Source organism: Salvia miltiorrhiza, chromosome 6, assembly GCF_028751815.1.
Source record: "Salvia miltiorrhiza cultivar Shanhuang (shh) chromosome 6, IMPLAD_Smil_shh, whole genome shotgun sequence".
NCBI classification, from domain to species: domain Eukaryota; kingdom Viridiplantae; phylum Streptophyta; class Magnoliopsida; order Lamiales; family Lamiaceae; genus Salvia; species Salvia miltiorrhiza.
The window spans coordinates 42,418,467-42,437,772 of record NC_080392.1 but is presented as its reverse complement, the minus strand read 5'-3'; the positions used below and the strand labels follow the sequence as shown (position 1 = coordinate 42,437,772).

The 19,306-nt window shown below is 37.8% G+C and overlaps 1 protein-coding gene and 1 long non-coding RNA gene across 5 annotated transcripts; one reads left to right on the top strand and one right to left on the bottom strand.

Moving 5' to 3' along the window:
• The first annotated feature begins 1,045 nt into the window (after positions 1-1,045).
• On the top strand, positions 1,046-5,271 carry LOC130989703 (receptor-like protein kinase FERONIA). Of its 3 annotated transcripts, XM_057913772.1 has the most exons (5): positions 1,048-1,343; positions 1,425-1,646; positions 2,054-3,848; positions 3,945-4,072; positions 4,180-5,271. In XM_057913772.1, the coding sequence occupies exons 2-5, from the start codon at positions 1,626-1,628 to the stop codon at positions 4,966-4,968; spliced, it is 2,733 nt and encodes a 910-aa protein (XP_057769755.1). In that variant the 5' UTR covers positions 1,048-1,343; positions 1,425-1,625; the 3' UTR covers positions 4,969-5,271. The 3 variants fall into 3 exon arrangements, with proteins under 3 accessions (XP_057769754.1, XP_057769753.1, XP_057769755.1); XM_057913771.1 differs by having other exon boundaries at positions 1,046-1,343; positions 1,425-3,848; XM_057913770.1 differs by having other exon boundaries at positions 1,046-3,848.
• A 6,036-nt stretch (positions 5,272-11,307) lies between these two features.
• On the bottom strand, positions 11,308-17,358 carry LOC130989702 (uncharacterized). Of its 2 annotated transcripts, XR_009090720.1 has the most exons (6): positions 17,269-17,358; positions 17,111-17,196; positions 16,853-16,921; positions 13,208-14,270; positions 12,277-13,112; positions 11,308-12,201 (listed from the first exon to the last, which is right to left on the bottom strand). It is a non-coding gene; the product is annotated as an uncharacterized LOC130989702 (long non-coding RNA). The 2 variants fall into 2 exon arrangements; XR_009090721.1 differs by lacking the exon at positions 16,853-16,921.
• Between the last annotated feature and the right edge of the window lie 1,948 nt (positions 17,359-19,306).

Sequence of the window (19,306 nt, the reverse complement as noted above, 5' to 3'; positions counted from 1 at the left end):
GGATTATATTTCTTTTGCCTTTATTTTGTAGGATTTGGATTATTTAATTTAATTGTTTAAAATAATAATTTATTCATGTAATTTTATTAATTTTATTGAAATAAAAAATAGAATAATTATGACAGTGAGATGTATGAATAGTTAAATACGTAGGAGTTGAAAAAAGAGATAGTTCAACACATATGTGTGACTACTATGGATAGCATCATAGTGAATGCTCTAAACCAGGGACGGATCTGATAACATTTATGATATATATATTGTATATATTTCTACTAGCCCATATGCACAATTAATATATTTGTCAACCTAATTAATATATATTTATAATTTTACGAATACATAAGTTAGAAATATAAAAGTGTTTTCTTTTTTTAGTTCCTATTTTTTGTTTTTCGTAATGTAAATTTTCTATTTCATTTGATTACTTTATATTTTTATTTGTATTACTTAAATTTATTTATAGAACTATAAAATATTTTTTGTATTTATTAAAAATACGTATGAATACTTGGACCGTGCGAAGCACGGGCATAATACTAATTATTTTTTAATACTATAGATTATGGGTCTGTGATTGTTCCTCAATTATATCTCTATGAACTCACTATGGATCCGAGTGAATACATTTCAATGAGTTATTGTTATATCTGCAAAATCTATCTTGCAGATGCCTCTTATTCTCATTCAATTTTTGACAACGAATGTCATTCTACAAGTTGGTACTTCACACGCCTTGTAACTTCAACTAGGAGTGAGCCAGGACCACCAAGAAAGAAGAAAAAAGTTACTCTCTCTATTCCATGAAGCATGACAGAGTTTTCTTTTTGTCTGTCCCACGAAACATGATATGTTTCTAAAAATGACAAAAAATTTATCCATCATTCATATTTTCACTTTTTCACCTACTACACTTAACGCACAAAATACCAGTTTCTTAATTCATGTGCCAAAAAGAACTGTGTCATGCTTCATGGGACGGAGGGAGTACACTAATTGCTTTCTTTTATGATGAAGTGCTTTCTCTTTTGATGGAATGTAAAAATCTCCCTAGGCCTACTATTTATGCAGCTATGCAGAAGTTTGAAGATAAGAGTACGCGCAGCCAAGAGTAATTTGATGAAGTGCTTTCTCTTTTGTGAATGACTGATAGCAATTGCCGCGCAGCCAAGAGTAATTTGGGGAGACAGAGTGACTGAGCCATGGCCCATGGAGGTCAACGACGACTTGAGAGCTAAATATGAGAACAAAGATCCCTTCACGACTTCACATTTCTTTATGAATTTGCTATCAAAGCCATCAGTCTATGATTCCTATCCCCCAAAATCAGAGCATGAATTCGTGTCCGATTTCAGTTGCTTTGCTATTTCTCTGCTTCTTCATCACTTTCTCATCTTGTAGTAATAGTCAAGCTGACTTCACAGGTGATGTTTCCATCAACTGTGGCTCGACTGGAGCTGCAGCGGCAAGCAACGGTCGGCAATGGCTCGGAGACGCACGTTCAAAAGCCTCTCCAGTGCTGCAGCTAAGGGGCTTTTCAGCCGCGTCAACGGCCATCCGCCACTTGACCTCTGCTGATCCAGTTCCCCACAAGACTGCGAGAATCTCCCGCTCACAATTCTCATATGCATTTCAAGTCAACGCAGGTCAGAAAATTATCCGTCTTCACTTTAATCCCACTCCATACAGAGGGTTTAAAGGGTTGCGAGACTTTTTCACCGTTGAAGCTGGCCCTTTTACCTTGCTCAGTAATTTTAGTGCTTCCCTTACTGCTGATGCTCTTGGTGTGAATACTTTTGCTAAAGAATTCTGTTTAAATATTCAAGAAAATCGACAGCTCAACTTAACTTTCTCTCCTGAAATTAGTCAATCACAGCATACATATGCTTTCATAAATGGCATCGAGATTATATCGATGCCAGCCAGTCTTTCCTACTTTCATAGTGGAGAAATTGGGGTTCGAGTTCTTGGTCAGAATTCTATGGTCTACTTTGATGATAGCATTGCACTTGAGATAGTCCATCGGCTACATACTAAACAGGATTTGAATCAGCCCACTGGAGATTTCAACGGCGTTTTTCCCAAGTGGGCAACACAGAGAGCAGACAAGGTCAAAAACAACACTTGGAAAATGCCGGTGGAGGTGGGATTCAGGTACTTGATCAGGCTTCATTTCTCGGAGGTGGGACTTAAGATTGCAGGCGCTAGTGGGTCGATGTTTAAGATCCTCGTTAATGAGATGATTGCTTATGCTAACACTGAAATGGTGAATGGATGGAATCAGGATAACATTCTCTTGTATAGGGACTACATGGTGGTGATGAGAGGGCGCAAACAAAATGGCAGACGCGATATCTTGATTTCCTTGCAGTCATTTGAAGAACTCGCGGATGGACTTGGAGTCCTTGCAGGATTTGAAATAGTTAAGTTAAGCAACGCTGATGATAGTCTAGCTAGTCCAAACCCCCTGCCTCCACCTCAGAATTTACAATCCCACACACTCCGGAATTTGCTGTCACTTCTTGGTTATAAACATGCTGGTGCAACCGTTGCAATAGCTGTAATATCTGCATTGAGTATCATTGTTCATACATTGCGAGAAATTTTTGAAGCTAGGAGCACTGAGGACGAACACAAGCCATCAGCCAAGGCTGAAAGACACTGTCGCCGCTTTTCACTAGCTGAGATCGAATTAGCCACTGGATACTTTGATGGCAGACTTGTTATTGGAAGGGGTGGATTTGGTAATGTCTACAAAGGCCTCATTGATAACGGACAAACAACTGTTGCTGTAAAGAGGTTAAGATGGGACGCCACTCAGGGGGAGCGTGAGTTTCGGACTGAAATTGAAACACTTTCTGAACTTCGGCATATCAATATTGTCCCTCTAATTGGATACTGTTGTGAGCAGAGTGAAAGGATTCTTGTTTATGAGTATATGGCTTGTGGTACACTGGCTGACCACCTCTACAAACTTGGAAGAAACGATAGTAATTCTTCTTCTCTCAACTGGAAGCATCGCTTGAGTATCTGCATTGGAGCTGCTCGAGGCCTTGAATATCTTCACACTGGCCATGGAGTCATCCATCGAGATGTGAAGGCTTCAAACATCTTGCTGGATGAAAATTTCACAGCTAAGGTGTCCGATTTTGGCTTGGCTAAAACTGAAGATAGAAACAAGTTACAGAGCCATGTTACCACACTGGTTAAAGGCACAAGGGGTTACTTCGATTCGTATTATATCAAAACTGGAAAATTAACAAGGAAAAGTGACATTTATGCCTTTGGGGTGGTTTTGTTTGTGGCCCTATGCGGGAGAGAAGCATTAGATTCAAGGGTTTTGGTTTTGGAGGAGGAGCGACTTTTGTCCAGTTGGGCTGTCGATAAAATTAATAAAGGAGAAGTTGATCGGATTGTAGATTCAAATTTAAGGGAGGAAATCTCGCCAAACAGTTTGAAGACATTTGTGGAGGTTGCTGAAAGATGCTTGCGTGATGAACCAAAGAATCGGCCAACAATGTCTCAAATTGTCGTACAACTTGAGTTTGCACTGGAGCAGCAAGAGAGCAAAGAACAACGTGATGCGCCAGATAAATTTGATCATGTTGCTAATGATGTGTATCCATCTAATGAAGACAATATATCCTCCGAAAATGTTGAGCAACCGGGAGAAGCCTCTACTGAGGTGGAGACATTTACATCTATTTTCAATAGGATACGTGATTCTCGGGACAGAGGAGATGCAAAGAAACCAAAGGCACATAGCCTGTTAAGATTCTGGACATGGGGTGTCTTTAGGAGCACGATAAGACCGTCTAAGAGAAAAGAATTAATAAGCTTAATATCAGGTATGCATTCATTCTATCAAGATAGATTTCACTGCATCATATTGTGGGGTTTCAGTCGTTCACCTGCTGACTTTTGCAAACACTCCAATATTGCAGAAATTAGTGCTTCATACATCAACTTGCCGAAGTTTGATCTGACCAGCATTGCCACTGCGACCAATCAGTTCTCCGATTCAGAGATGATTGAAGTCTTTGAAGCTAGGGAAAGATATTCTGTGTTTAAGGTGAATTTATCTAGAGCTAAATCATCTTTATGTTCCCTTATACTACTAGATAACATGGCTAAGAAATTTCTCCCCGTGTATACTAATTCTAGTATTGCTTTATATAGGCTGTATTACCTACAGGGAAAACAGTTGCAGTTAAAAGGTTTTCTTTATCATGGCTTGATGAGTTCAAAAATGAGATATCTCTGACTTCCAGACTGGACCACCGAAACATCGTTAATCTACTTGGATACTGCATTCATGAAAATGGAGAGGCGATGTTACTCTATGATTACATGGCTCAAGGCAAATTATCTGACCATCTCCACAACTCAGGAAATTCCTCATTGTCATGGAAACAACGCCTTCAAATTTGTATAGACGCTGCCAAGGGATTAGAGTATCTTCACACTGGGTCTGAGTACCCCATCATCCACCGCGATGTTAAGTCCTCCAACATCCTCCTGGATAATAAATGGATGGCCAAAGTGTCTGATATTTTCCTCACAAGTGTTTGTCTCTCGGCCGATGCCACCCATTTAACCACGAGGGTGCGAGGAACCTTTGGTTACCTGGACCCGGAGTACTTCCAAACTTATCGGTTGACAGTCAAGTCTGATGTATACTCATTCGGTGTGGTGTTGTTTGAAGTTTTATGTGGTAAGAAAGCAATACATAGTTGCTCAGTAGGAGATATGGTGGGCATGGCGTCCAGGCTTGAATTATATTTGAAGCAAGGAAAACTTGAAGAAATAGTTGATCCTAATCTTGATGGCCAAATTAATCCCGTATGCTTTGAGATATTTACTGAAACAGCCATCGCATGCCTGAATCGCCGAGGGGATGATCGGCCAGCAATGAGAGATGTTGTACAGAATTTGGAGTTGGCTATGGAAGCTCAAAGCATCGGGTGATGGTGACGGCTTCATTACGTTTGAGCGGTGTTGGCTGTAAAGAGGAAGTAGATAAATAGTACTAAAAGAAACTGAAATTGGATAGAGATTCATGGTTGGTTGTACAGTCTTGTACTTGCCATTTTTTTTTTTCTTCTTCTTTCTTTTTTCTTTTTAGAGCCTATATTTTGCATTAATTTTTTTTCTTTTTCGTTTTTTCGAAAAAATTGGCCGTTTGTTTTTTTGTTGCTTTTTCTTTTCGTTCCTTATTTATTTATTTTATTTATTTTTGCCTTTAATTTGTAGGCTTTGGAGTTTTTTGCATTCAATTCTTTTTCTTTTTTTTCAAAAAATCTGATTGTTTGCTTTAGTTTAGTTTTTTTTTTCTTATTTTTGGTATTATATTTGTTTTGCCTTTATTTTGTAGGATTTGGATTATTTAATTTAATTGTTTAAAATAATAATTTATTCATGTAATTATATTAATTTTATTGAAATAAAAAATAGAATATAAAAATTAAAATATATATATACACACATATATATCATGGTAAAATTAGTAATTATGACAGTGAGATGTAAGGAGGTAATCAAATTCATTGATAACAAACCCGTCTGGAACTTAAATATATGTTTCTAATTCTTTGCAGGAAAAACTATACTCGTCGCGGGGTATTGAAACGTTTATTTCGTTTCTACATGGTTTGGTATACCTGCCACTGATAACATGAGGTTTTGGGCCATCTACACCTTCCTCCTTGCCCGCCTGTTTTTTCTGTTTTAGTGCTTTCTCCTCTCCCGTCTGGTTGAGGTAGTATAATGATAAAAAGATTAAATTCTTAATTTCAGAAATGATATATAATGAGTGGATTTAAAATTGGCAAGACAATATGCGATTTATATCCATCCATTGTACCACAATATAGTGATCCAATAGTTTAATTTGTTAATCATTACAATTGAATCAATCAATTTATTATTATGAATCTATTATGATCCAAATTTAAGCTAGAACAAACTATAGGTTACAAAGGTCAAAGAAATTAAAGAAGGTAACAATAAATTAAATATGATTCCACCATATTTAAAATAATACTCCCTCCATCCCAATTCATTAGGCCACAAGGCTTGGGCACAGATATTAAAAATGAATAATTTATAATAAAATAAGAGAGAGAAAGTAACTTTTGTTAACGATATGTGTCCAAAAAGTAGGAGAGAGAAATAAGAAAAATATAAGGGCAAATTGCATGAAAATACCCAACTTTATACCAAAATTTGGTTTTTTGATAATCTTTTTTTTTGTTGCAAAAATTTCAACTACCTTTCAATTTGTTGCAATGTCCGGCCCGTTAAATTTTTCGGCCAAATTAAATCTTAGTTGGCAGCCGGAATGCCAACGTGACATTAAAAATGTCAAATTACACCCACCCTCCCCTCCCACGTCACTCTCTCTCTCCCTCTTTTTCTCTCTCTCCACACCCTGTTTCCGTCGCCCTCCAAATTCTCCCATCATCTCTCCCGCTCCATTCTTTTCTCAAATCGCCGGTTCCCATCGTCTCTCTCGCTCCCTTCTTTTCTCAAATCGCCGGTTCCCATCGTCTCTCCCGCTCCCTCCTTTTCTCAAATCGCCGGTCGTCGTTCTTTTGAGAACGAAACAAGTAGTGGTGCCCAAATGGAAACCAGAGCCGCCGCTTGAGAAAAGGGGGTTAGCCCTAATTCGCTCGCTTGCCGCTCTTCTGCTTGAGAAAACGTCGGCCCTCAAGCCGGCAGACCCGAGAATTTGGGTGCTGAAAAACGAGGAGTCGGAGATGGTGATGTGGGGAGACCCGAGAATCAGGGCAGATCTGGGCGGAGGAAGATGTGGCGTGACGGGGTTGAAGGGTATTTGGGGCGCCGCCGCCCCTCTGTAAACCCTAACCAAGCAGCGCCGCCCCTCGATATTTCTTGAAATCCTCTTCGGGAAAAAGGTCGATGATGATAACTTCTCTGAGACCACCCTTGAAATTCTCGATTTTCCTTGATTTAGGAGCGTTTTTTTGAAGTTTTTTTTTTCTAGAATTGGAAGTTTTTCTCCATTCTTCAATATTTGATTTGGGGGCGACAGGGTTGTTGGGTATCTGGGGCGATGGAGGGAGGAAGTCCGGCGAGTTGTTGGTAATTTGGGGGCGGCGGCTGTTGCTGCGGAGGTCCCAGAAAATGGGAAGGAAGTGGCGGCGATGGAGGAAGTGAGACAGAGGGTGAGAGTCGTCGAGGGAGAGAGGGAAGAAGGAAGGGGGAAGAGAGAGAGGGGGTGACGTGGGAGAGGAGGGTGGGTGTGATTTGGCATTTTTAATACCATGTTGGCATTCCGGCTGCCAACTAAGATTTAATTTGGCCGAAAAATTTAACGGGCCGGACATTGCAACAAATTGAAAGGTAGTTGAAATTTTTGCAATAAAAAAAAAGATTGTCAAAAAACCAAATTTTGGTATAAAGTGGGGTATTTTCATGAAATTTGCCCAAAATATAATTATGTGCAAAGTGCAATGACATTTGGTGTAAATAATGAATTATATGAGGATATTTGTTATGTGTTGACTTTCCATTTTAAGAAGTAACCTATTGAATTGAGATGGAGGGAGTAATGTCTATATAAATCGTATTAGTTCAGATTTAAATAAATTAAAATTCTGTGCTTTTGTGTTCATTGTTATTTGTGTCAATGTGCACACGATGGTTGTATACGGTGGCTACACAACCATGTCTTGTGCACACGATGGTTGTACACGGTAGCTACACGACTGTGTCTTGTCATCGTGTGCAAGCCGTAACTTATACTCCCTCCGTCCCACTCCAATAGACTCACTTCTTTTGGGCACGGAGATTAAGAAAATTTACTTTTTAGTAGGAAAGTGGTAGTAAAGTAGTGTGGTCCGCATCAATTAAGTACAACTTTTTTACCCAAAAAGGAAAATGAGCCTATTGGAGTGGGACATCCCAAAAAAAAAAAAAATGAGCCTATTGAAGTGGAACGGATGGAGTACTTTTTTTATTTCTTTTAACTTATTAATATATAGTAAGGGTAATGTAGTAATTTAACACATTTTGGTATAAAAAACTTATAGTCTTATGAATGGGTGTAAAAAACTTCTACTTTTAATATGAGGTATTTAAAAAGATTTGCCCCTATATATATATTTATATATATTGTAAAATTCAAAGTGATAAAGAGATTAATAAAATGGCCTGTTTTTTAAAGCAAATTTATTATGCTGGGATTCCATTTTAGCTCAACAAGTTAAGAACATGATTACTTGCCCACTACACTATAACAAACACGAATGATAATTTTCTTTAATAACTATATACTCCCTCCGTTCCGGTATTAATGGCTCGTTTCTTTTCGGCACGAGTATTAAGGAGAGTTATATTAGGAGATAAAGTGTATGTCCCACATCTTTAATGTTATGATTAATTAGTTTTAAATATTGTTAACAAAAGAAAATCTCATTCATCCAATATTATGATGCTGGTGTCATAAAAACTTTCATCACCGGCGAGACCGGTGGCGCCGCTGTCGTCCCTTCACCTCTTCGTCACCCTCCACCCCAAAAAACAGAAATGTGATGACGATACGACAATTTCCTTGTGTAAAAAAGTTTCTTTAAGCAATTTATTTTAAACGATGAAGCAGACATCCACAAAATTCATGTTTTAAACATAATCGTCTCATTCAGGATTTCTTTCCACCGATGATTTGTTCTCATTCAGAATTTCTTTCCACCGATGATTTGTTCTCAGGAATCAGGCCTCTGAACTTGAATCAAAAGCTAAACGAATAAAATTAAGAAAACCCAGGACCAACTCAAGATTTGACGGAAGTGGAGGAGACGCTGCAGATGTGGCGGAAGTGGAGGAGCCGCAGATCTGGCGGAGGTGGAGAGATGCCGCCGCACCTATCACCACGCTTGAAACCCCTTTCAGTCCTGCTCTCTCTTTCTCTCCCTGCTCTGTCAAGCAACGAGGCGGTGGGTGGAAGCGGCGAGACTGGAGGGCGGAGGTCGGCGGCGACACGAGGGCGACAGAGGTGGGAGCGCGTAGGTGGCACACCAGTGGAGGAAATGGGAGGGTGGAAGCGAACGAACTGGTGGAGGAAAGGGGAGGGCGGAGGCTGCGAACTAGAAGCGGCAATGCTGGTGGTGGTGGAGGGACGACGAATGGGAAAGGAGAAGTAGAGAGAGGATGAGGGATGAGACTGACTATGGGGAATCGAGAAGTGAAAAATTAGGTGGGGGAGAAAAGATTAGGGTTTGATAGGTGATAAAACACTCATTTTGCATTGTTTTATGAGTGTTTGAGTGCTAAATGTGCTAGAATTATTCTCTTTTGTGATATCTTTTGTTAAAGTTTCATATTCTTTTGAGATATTACGCTTGGGGATGGTTTTGGCTTTATTTTGATAGGTTTGAGAGTTTTTGAAAGCTAAATTTAGATAATGAAGATCCAGAAGTTGAGTTAGGAGTGCACCGGGTGAAAGAATCGAAGAAACAAGCTCGAAGGGCTCGAAAAACGAAGCAACGGATCATGCAGCGGGAGTCCGACGGGCAATAATCGTCGCCCGAAGGAGAATTTTTACACTGTTGACGGCGACCTGTGCAGCGTTCGCCGGCTGGGTCGCCGAGACTTCTGGATCGGTGGAAGTTGGGCGGCGATCGCCGCTGAATGAAGACTTTTTGTGCTTGAGCCGGCGACCGCCGGGCGGGTCATCGGACGTCCGATTTTGCATTTTTTTCCGTTTTTCAGAGTTATTTTCGATTTAGAACTCTGTGTTTTACCCTAAGACTATAAATAGGTCTTCTTTTGACCTATCTAGGGTTCCCAGACTTATTATTTCAGTTTTCTAGCTTTAGAATATTATTGCTTTCGAGTTTTCAATGCTTGGATTAAGATTGAAGATTCAAGCCGCTACAATCATTCTTATTCGATTTTTATACAATTTGGTTTATACAATTGCGTTCTTTTTAATTATGTTTATGTTTTATTTTACGAAGTATGGCTAGTTTGTTAATCTGAACCTAGGGTTTGTACATAGCTGATTAATTATGTGTTTATGATTTATTGATATCAATTTGCCTTTCAACTTGTGATTCATGATTTCTGGTGCCTATTTTCTTGTGAATTACCTGATCAATAATTTACATGTTTAGCTGTTTAGTTTGAGTCTTGAATGCGATAATTGTTCAGCCGATTTAGGAATGCATGATATAGTGTTAGCCTTGAGTCTTGAATGCGACAAGTGAAGTTATAGGAAGCTATTCTTTGTGTGCTATTTGGAGTTAGTTTATTCCTTGGAGTCTTGAATGTGAAAAGGAGTAAATTAATCTACGTTCATAGGTGTTCGTTAGAGAAGCTTGTGAATAATTTAGTGATCTTTCATCAGAGTTGGATTAAATTGGTAATTGAATCAATAGATTAAATGCATGTAGTTGATTAGTAAAAAAGTACATCCCTAGGGTCAGAGTTTTCTTTCTATTTGATTTAGTGATCATTGTTTCTCTGCTACTTAGATTTAATTTCGTTAACTTTAGTTCTTGATTCACCTTCCTATTTTGTTTTGCATGTTTACTGTGAGAGTCTGTTTAGGAAATAGATAGAGTAATTTCGTTATAATAGTCCTTGTGGATACGATACTCTACTTGTTATTTTCGTGCTACAATTACACTGTTTAGTTGCAATTTTTGTTGCTAAGAAATTAGTGATCAATAGGCTAATTAAGAATTTTAATTGACTGTTAAGTATAGCTAAAAAAGGAAACATGTCATTATATATGGGACAACCCAAAAAAGAAAACAGGCCATCAGTAGTGGGACGGAGGGAGTACTATTTATTACATTTAATTATTGGTTCGTCATCTAGGCTCGCCCACCCTCAGGGCCAGCCCTACGCAGAGCATCAATCAATAAAGCAAGAAAAGAAGATCACACTCTAGATATGTAGAATCTAATTATGAGAGTTCCACCTATAAATCATAGAAAATCCGAAGTGGAGATGGCAAACCCACCGTCGTTGGAACCTAAGAAAGATAATTATATTGTGGAATCAGAATGGATAAGGGCATATAAATCTGAATACTAGATTCCAATTAGAGGGTGGGAATGGAATCTCCCATTCCTTGAATAGAAAGATGTTCTCACGCGACTGCCTTCCTAAAATGGGCAGTTTACACAGTCAGCACATCAACTTCAGCAGTAGAAGCCATATGAGAGTTTTGAGGAGAGAAGTCCCACAAAGAATTGAAACTTACAACCTGCCTGAGCCATGGGTTATGCTCTGCAGAAGCCATCTAATCTTAAGCGGGTGATGAAGGGGAGAAGATGATAATGGAAAAATTAACAGACTTATAAGATCCTTTAAATAAGGATACAACAAAATTATATGTTAAATCAAAAAAATTGTACAAGGATCTAACGAAATAAAAATAAAAGTATAGGGAGCTTTTGTAAGTGTTTTTCCATTTTTGCACTCTGATTTACAGTGGCTTCTTGGTATAGGTTAGCGTCATCTCTGCTGGTGGCTTCTTGGAGCTGCATTGCTGACTCGAGGCTCCGAATGACATCCCTAAAGGCTGGCCGATCGATCCCAAATTCACTGAGGCATGCTACGGCTGTTTCGACAAACTTGTTCAAGCACTTGGGCCCAACCTGGCCATTGAGATTAGGATCCAACAATCTGTTCAAGTTTCCCTTCCTTGAAACATGATGTAGCCCACTTTGCCCACTTGCACTCTCGTTAGCTCATGGTCTACTGCTGGTCCCGCACATAAAACTTCAAACAATACCACATATTTGGAGGCATCGCTTCCATGTTAGGGGGGGGGGGGGGGGGGGGGGGTTCTTGAATTGTACAGATGATCGCGAAAAGTGCCATGGGCCACGTAATTGTGGACTAAGGCCATCTCCCCTTTGTCATTGCAATACCCGATTAGTGATACCAAGCTTTGGTGCCTCAGCTTTGACCAAAACTGGATTTCAATGAGTTCACTGGCAGCTTCCAAGGTTGATGAATTCAGTTTTTTAATTGCCACAGTGGTGGCCCCGTCATCAATCAGTATCCCTTTATACACCTTCCCAAATGCTCCCATGCCGATGACAAAATCATCGCCGAAGTCCTGAGTTGCTGTTTTCATCTCATGGTGTGAGAAGTATCTGCATGGACTTGAGAATTCATTGGCAGCAGCTGCGAAATCGCTCAGATCATAGTTCCACGAATTTGCTGCAATATAAACACACAAATTAATAATTTTGAAAAATGTTTTTGAAAATGTAGCATGAGAGAGTGAGTATCCACCGGGTGCTAAGCAGATTTCCAGCGAGTCAGATGGAATATCCTGGCGCCACAAGACATGCCATGCCGGAACGGGTTATACTTCTTTGGTTTCCTCAAATCTTTACTAGCAGCTGAGAGTAATTCAAATCAGCGAGTTTGGTTTGAGGAGATTTAACAGTCTGCATATCTGCATAGGCTTCTGCTAATTGGCAAGGGCTTTCAGATGATATAATAATGTCTTTGTTTGCTGGACTTACACCTCTAGCAACAAGAGCTGAATTCCTTGTCTCCTGCTGCTCAAGTGCAAACTCGAGATGCTACACAACTTGGGACATTGTTGGTCGAAACTTCAGTTTAGCATGCAAGCACTTTTCTGCAACCTCCACAAACGTCTTCAAGATGTTGGGTAGGAATCTCCTCTTCTCAGACTTGAATCTATTATCTCATTTAGCATCTCCTTTACCAATTTTATCACGATAAATGACTTCGTGGCTTGTGTGCAGATAGTCGAGATCTCGACCAGCGTCTATGCAGACATTAAGGCACAGTTTCCATGTGAGAGGTACAATTTATGTTCCTCTTGGCATTTCTGCAGACATGGTCAGCCAATGTACCGTTGGGCATATGCTCGGAATCATTTCTTCTGCTCCCTGCAATAGCCAATCATGGGGACGAGATTGATATGTTGAAGCTCAAAAAGTGCCTCGATCTCAGTCAAAAACCTGCGTACTCCTGGCTTGGAATTTGATTTCAACCTCTTTACAGCAACAGTTTTTTGCCCTTTATCAACGAGACCTTTGTAGACTTTACCAAATCTTTCCTACAATATAAATTTTCTAAAATCTGAGAGAATCTCCCTGTACAAAACATCAATAACGAATAAAGTTGTGAGAGAGTATAAAGAAAAAAAAAAGCCTACATCACTCCAAATCTAACTAGTCATGCTCATTACCAGATCCAGGCTCAAACGGTCGAGCTGCTCGGAGCTCCCATAGCCAACTCAAAGTTCTTAACAACATCTCTCATTGGTGCCGATCAATCCCTCGGTGATTCAGGCATGCAATGGCTGTTTGAGCAAAGAATCCGGGATCAATTAGGCCATTGAGATTAGGATCAAATATTTCTTCAAGTTTTCCTTGCTTCAAATAATTTAACACCTGACGCCAAGCTCAGCGACTTTGCTACTGAGCTCATATCTATTGTCGGGGTACCACATGAAAAACTTCAAACAACATGACACTAAATGAGTATACATCAGACTTGTCTGACAATCAATAAGTTTAGATGTAATTTGGGTCCAGGTAACCAAAGGTTACTTTCACCATCATGGTAACTGATAACTAGGGTGACAATCACTGCCAAGGGCCCCTATCTTGAGTGGGAAATATCAAACACTAAAGAATTTCCCAACTTGTGGAGATGGTGAAATAAATTTCCCTGTGACATGCAATCATAAAGTAACATCGCCTCTCCATTTTCATGAACGCAGTCCAAGTAGGTTAACGATGTTTAGGTGGTCCAGTCTTGAAGTCAAAAGAATCTCATTTTTGACTCATTTTCTTACCATTGAGTTTAAACTTGTCAGTTTTGACTAAGTTTCTATGGATAAGATCCTTCAAATACTTCTCTGCAGTTTCCTCCAAACTACAATCAAGCTCTTATTGTACGAACCCTACTCCCTGCTCCTATACACATGCAGATCAATTTCCACGCTGAAATTTCAGCGTCTTTTGGAAACAACCCCAAATAGAGAAAGCAGGCTCGCAGTCGCAAGTGGTAAGGTAAATTATCTCACAGATGTGATTTATTGGACTTCCGGCTCAAGTTTTTGGACACTTTTACTCAGTCTTTCCTCTTTCTAAGATGTCTTTGAGCCTAAAGAAATTACAGCGAGGATGCCTCCAACACTATATATCAACATATCAAGAGGCTTTCCATCACATTTTTCTGCAATTTCTCATCCGACATTTTCCAATTCAGGAGTGCATTCTGCAACAGCTCCCAACTTTCTTCGACTGTAAGGAAACACAATAAGTAAGTAAAAAAAATCTCATTTTTGAACTCATTGTGATCAAGCCATGGTAAAGAAAACCTTTTTTAATGCTACTGTTTGCCCTATAGGTAATACATCCTAAACAAAGCAATACTAGAATTAGTATACATGGGGAGAAATTTCTTAGCCATGTTGTCTACCTTAAACACAACATCTTCCACTAACTATAATCATCTCAGAATCGAAGAACTAATTGGTGACAGTGGCAATGCGAATTCACCAAGTTAATGTATGAACCACTACAATATTGGAGTGTTTACAAAAGTCAGCAGGTGAACAGCTGAAAACCCACAATATGATGCAAAATTATTAAAATCTATCTTCACAGAAATGATATTAATTCTGTTCTCTTAGATGGTCTTATCCTGCTCCTAAAGAAGACTCATGTCTAAAATCTGAACATGGTATGCGTTTTTTGGTTTCTTCTCTTCTCCTTTGTCAACTCGAGAATCATGCATCTTATTGAAAATAGATGTAATTGACTTCATTAAATGGATGCACATCATTGGCAACATTAAATTATTAATAAATCTCAATCCAAAAAACATAAATATGCATTGTTACACGAATATTAACAAAATACACAATTGCACACTTACACGAAATTGTAAAAGTGTGCAATAATGCAAAATATAATGTTACACACTTACACGAAATTATAAAAGTGTGTAATAATACAAAATACACTATTACACACTTACACAACACTTAAGTCATTGTTACACATTTTATAATTTCGTGTTAAGTGCATAAATGCACTTTTACTCACTTTTAAAATGTTATATATTCGTGTTAACACACAACTATAACAATTAATTTAAAGAGACATAAACATACAATAAAGGTTGTGCTAAACCCAAAAAAGTGTAGGCTCTCGCTTTGTTGTGCCAAGCAAGTGGTTTAGTTATGCTCTTCAAAAAGTACAATAGCTTTTTAAAAGTATAACTCCCACAAGAAAATGATTCACAAGCTTTTTCATCCCCACCAAAACCCACAACCAATCCGAAATATGTTTGAGCTTCAATTTCTCCATGCCGAATAACATGTAAACCATATGGAATAAAAGATGTACTGTCAAATGTCAAGCTCGTCACTAATGCAAATTCAAACCAACTAAATCGAATAGGTCTACCATTTAATAGGATCTTCATTAGTAAATTTCATTTGATGTAAAATTACACAATAAAGTGTTGGCATACATTTTTGTAATACTTTGGGAAGTGCTAGATATTGACAGAAGCATGATTTAATTAACAAATTTCTTAAATACATCATCTCCAAAGTATAGTAGTGAAGTATATTAGTGTAGCTCGGATGTCATCTAAAATGCCTTCATGACAATAAACATTGATATTAAATTTCACAACATTTTATATCACCTCTTTCATAAGTCTACAAGCCATGCTAAAAAAACAATAATAGAACATTGATTAACCACTGTTTAGGATAGATATTACTGAAAATGACAAAAAGAATTGTTCGGCATATGCAACCACATTGAAACTATAGAAAATGAAATAAAACATTAGTCACACATAACTATGGTAATCAAAGTCATATGCTCGATCTCACTTAAATATTTAAGTGTTACTCAATGTCTCTTTTAGGCTTATAGAAGAGACAATTCAACAATATCTTTCTCCATCCCGCTCAATTTCGACAAATATCTCACATTTTTCTTCATGAAAATGGATTTGTACAAATGGTGATCATCAATAGCCTCCAATCAAAATCACATCCATATCATAGATCACCCATAATCTTATCAACTGAAATTGCATCATATTAAGAATATCTTTTTAAGAAAGTATTTTTCACTCACTAAGATTGAAGAACAAAAATGTTACTATTGACAATGAAATAATGAAAGAAGAATAATATGTGTAATTAAGATGTCGAGTTCAATTTTTAAATGACAATAGTATGAAAGCTGGAGGAGAATGTGTAATGCAAAATGTTGTTATGCAATGCTAACAGATTGCATTAGTGAAAAATTAATAAATATGTTAATACAAACATGCATGATTCCATTTTAAGCAGTTTCTAGCACTTGATTTACTTGTTTCAATTTCGAAATTTATTATACTACCTGTTTTAATCAATGATCAATTATAAGCTTGAAAAATGTAAGAGATTCTTCATTTTATTATACATTTTAATTCATGCACTTCATTTTGTTCATTCATTTTAATTCATGCACTCGATTATCCAATTGCGCTCTCCCCATCTCATCCACTCGCCAAATGTTAATCGATAGCTTCCAATATTTTCCTATTGTGATCCTCTTCATAGTGGGGAAGAAGAAGCAAGTGCAAATCGATAACTCAAATGATAGTATCTCTTTAAAAACATTTGGAACGTTAACAATAACCAAACAAGATAAATCTCATAAAAACATTTGGAACATCAACAATATCCAAACAAGATAAATCTCATAAAAACATTTGGAACATCAACAATATCCATACAAGATAGATCTCTTTAAAAAAATTAAAAACATTTCGAACATCAACAACCGAACAAGATAAGTCATGGGTATCTTACCTTGTGGACGATGGTAGCTTATCAAATTCACAATCTTTCTTCTTCTTGCAAATTTGAATCCCACCATAACTATATATTTTATTAGTTATATTTTAACAGTCAGTAATTTCTTCAAATACACCAAAATTTATAGATTTAGCATTTAATTTATATAAATTGCTGCAAAATTCATAAGAGTTTAAACTAATCTTATAAAATAGATCCAAAATTAGTAATAAGTATTATTCAAGAGGAAAAAGAATTCAGCAATTGACTCACATGTTTATTTCCAATGCCGCTCATGCCGAGCTCTCTACTTTAAAAGCGATAATCGATGCTGTAGTATGTATGTTAGATTACAGATTCTGCATAAAAAAATATAGATAATCAAGATGCACTTCATATGAGAAAGGAGACAAAGAAAGAGGAATGCACACCATTAGAGGAATAAGAGAATGTTAATTGCAGTTCTCATTTCTTATTGTAGAGGATTTGCAGATTAGCTTCGTATTCGGATGTAGATGAGTAGAATAGTCGGCAGCTAGGGCTTCGAAAATTATTTATATGAATGAAACTGTGCGCAGAGCCCAAATCAGTCGGCCCAAATAACACAACAATCCGTTTCTAGGCCCAACTATTCAAGCAGATTACAGCAGTCCTAGTTTCATTTGTGAATTGTCCGGCAACAAATGTCCTCGTTTTAAAAATAAGAAAGTGGGCTCCACCATCTTATACAGTTTACCTTTTAATCATTTTCATTTTAATTTTGTTCCTCTTACAGAATAAAAATGGATTCCACCATTTTTTATTTTTTTTTTACTACTTCTTCCGTCTCGTGAAACTTGAACAATTTTTTTTTTTACATGGATTTAAGAAGTTAGTATTTTGTGTGTTAAATGATGTAGATGAAAAAGTGAATAAAGGAAAAAACTTTCGTCATATAAAGAAAGTGCTCAAGCTTTGTGGAACAATCCGAAAAGAACTACTGCTCAATTATTTTGTGTAATATCTCTAATAAGTATCACTGTTCATAAATTGAGGAAAATTTGAGAAGCTAAAAGCAGTGATCATCAAAACATCATTCTTTCTTATCACAGTAGTTGAGATAGTCAGAATTATAAGGTCTATGTTGATGATTGCACCGCACTTGAGATAGTCCATCGGCTACATATTAAGCAGGATATTGTGCAGTCTAGTGGAGATTTTGATGGAGTTTTTCCCAAGTGGGCAACACAAAGAGCAAACAACGTAAGAAGTAAGAGCTGGAAAGTGGCCGTGGAGGTCGGATTCAGGTACTTGATCAGGCTTCATTTCAAGAATGCAGGAGCTGGTGGTGCAATGTATAAAATCCTTATTAATGAAATGATTGCTCACACTAATACTGAAATAGTGAGAGGAAGGCATCAAGATAACATTCAAAAACTTACCAGGAAAAGCGACACATATGCCTTCGGTGTGGTGTTGTTGGAGGCATTATGTGGTAGACCAGCAATTGATTCATTTGCAGTAGAGGATGAACGGATTCTAACCAGATGGGCTCGAGTTAACATTGGTAGGGGAGAAGTTGATCAGATTGTTGATTCAGCCCTCAGAGAGGAATTATCAGTAGACAGCCTGAAGGTATTTGTTGAGATCTGCTAATAGATGTTTGCATGAAGAGCCAAAGAAAAGGCCTACCATGGCTCAAGTTGTTGTACAACTTGAGTTTGCAATTGAGCAGCAAGAGAGCAAAGAACAATCTGATGCACCAAATAACTTAAATCTTTTTGCTGAAGATGTCTATCCATCTAATGAAGACAGTGTATCCTCTGAAAACACTGAGGTGGAGACATTTACATCTCCTACCAAACAGACTAACTCAAGTTACTCTCCAACTGACAAAGGCATGGGAAGAAACCAAAATCACGTAGCCCGTTAAGATTCTGGACTTGGGGTGCCTTTAGGAACAAGATAAAACCATCTAAGAGGAAAGAACTAATAAGCTTAATATCAGGTGTCATTCATTCTGTCAAGATCAATTTCAATCATTTTACATCATATAGTTGTTTTTCAGTTATTCACCTGCTGACTTGTGTAAATACTGGAATATTGCAGAACTTAGTGGATCAAACATTAAATTGCCAAAATTTGATCTGACCAGCATTGCCACCGCGGCCAACCAATTCTCCCAATCACAGAAAATTGGAAGTAGTGGACGATGTTCTGTGTTTAAGGTGACTTACTCTAGAGTTGTATCATCTTTATTTTCCCTTATACTAGATAGTCTTGCGAAGAAATTTCTCCCGGTGTATACTAATTCTACTGTTGCTTTACATAGGCTGTATAACCTACAGAGCACGCAGTTGCAGTTAAGAGGTTTTCTATATCATGGCTTGATCTCAATGAGTTCAAAAATGAGATTTTTTTGACTTCCAGATTCAATCACCGCAACATCATTAATCTGCGTGGATACTGCGTTCATGAAAATGGAGAGGC

Excerpts from the sequence above, each read along its gene's own strand:
- LOC130989703 (XM_057913770.1), top strand. The coding sequence starts at position 1,307 with ATGATTCCTATCCCCCAAAATCAGAGCATGAATTCGTGTCCGATTTCA. Across the intron at positions 3,849-3,944 it reads ATTAATAAGCTTAATATCAG|AAATTAGTGCTTCATACATC; the intron begins GTATGCATTCAT and ends CCAATATTGCAG. Across the intron at positions 4,073-4,179 it reads AAAGATATTCTGTGTTTAAG|GCTGTATTACCTACAGGGAA; the intron begins GTGAATTTATCT and ends TGCTTTATATAG.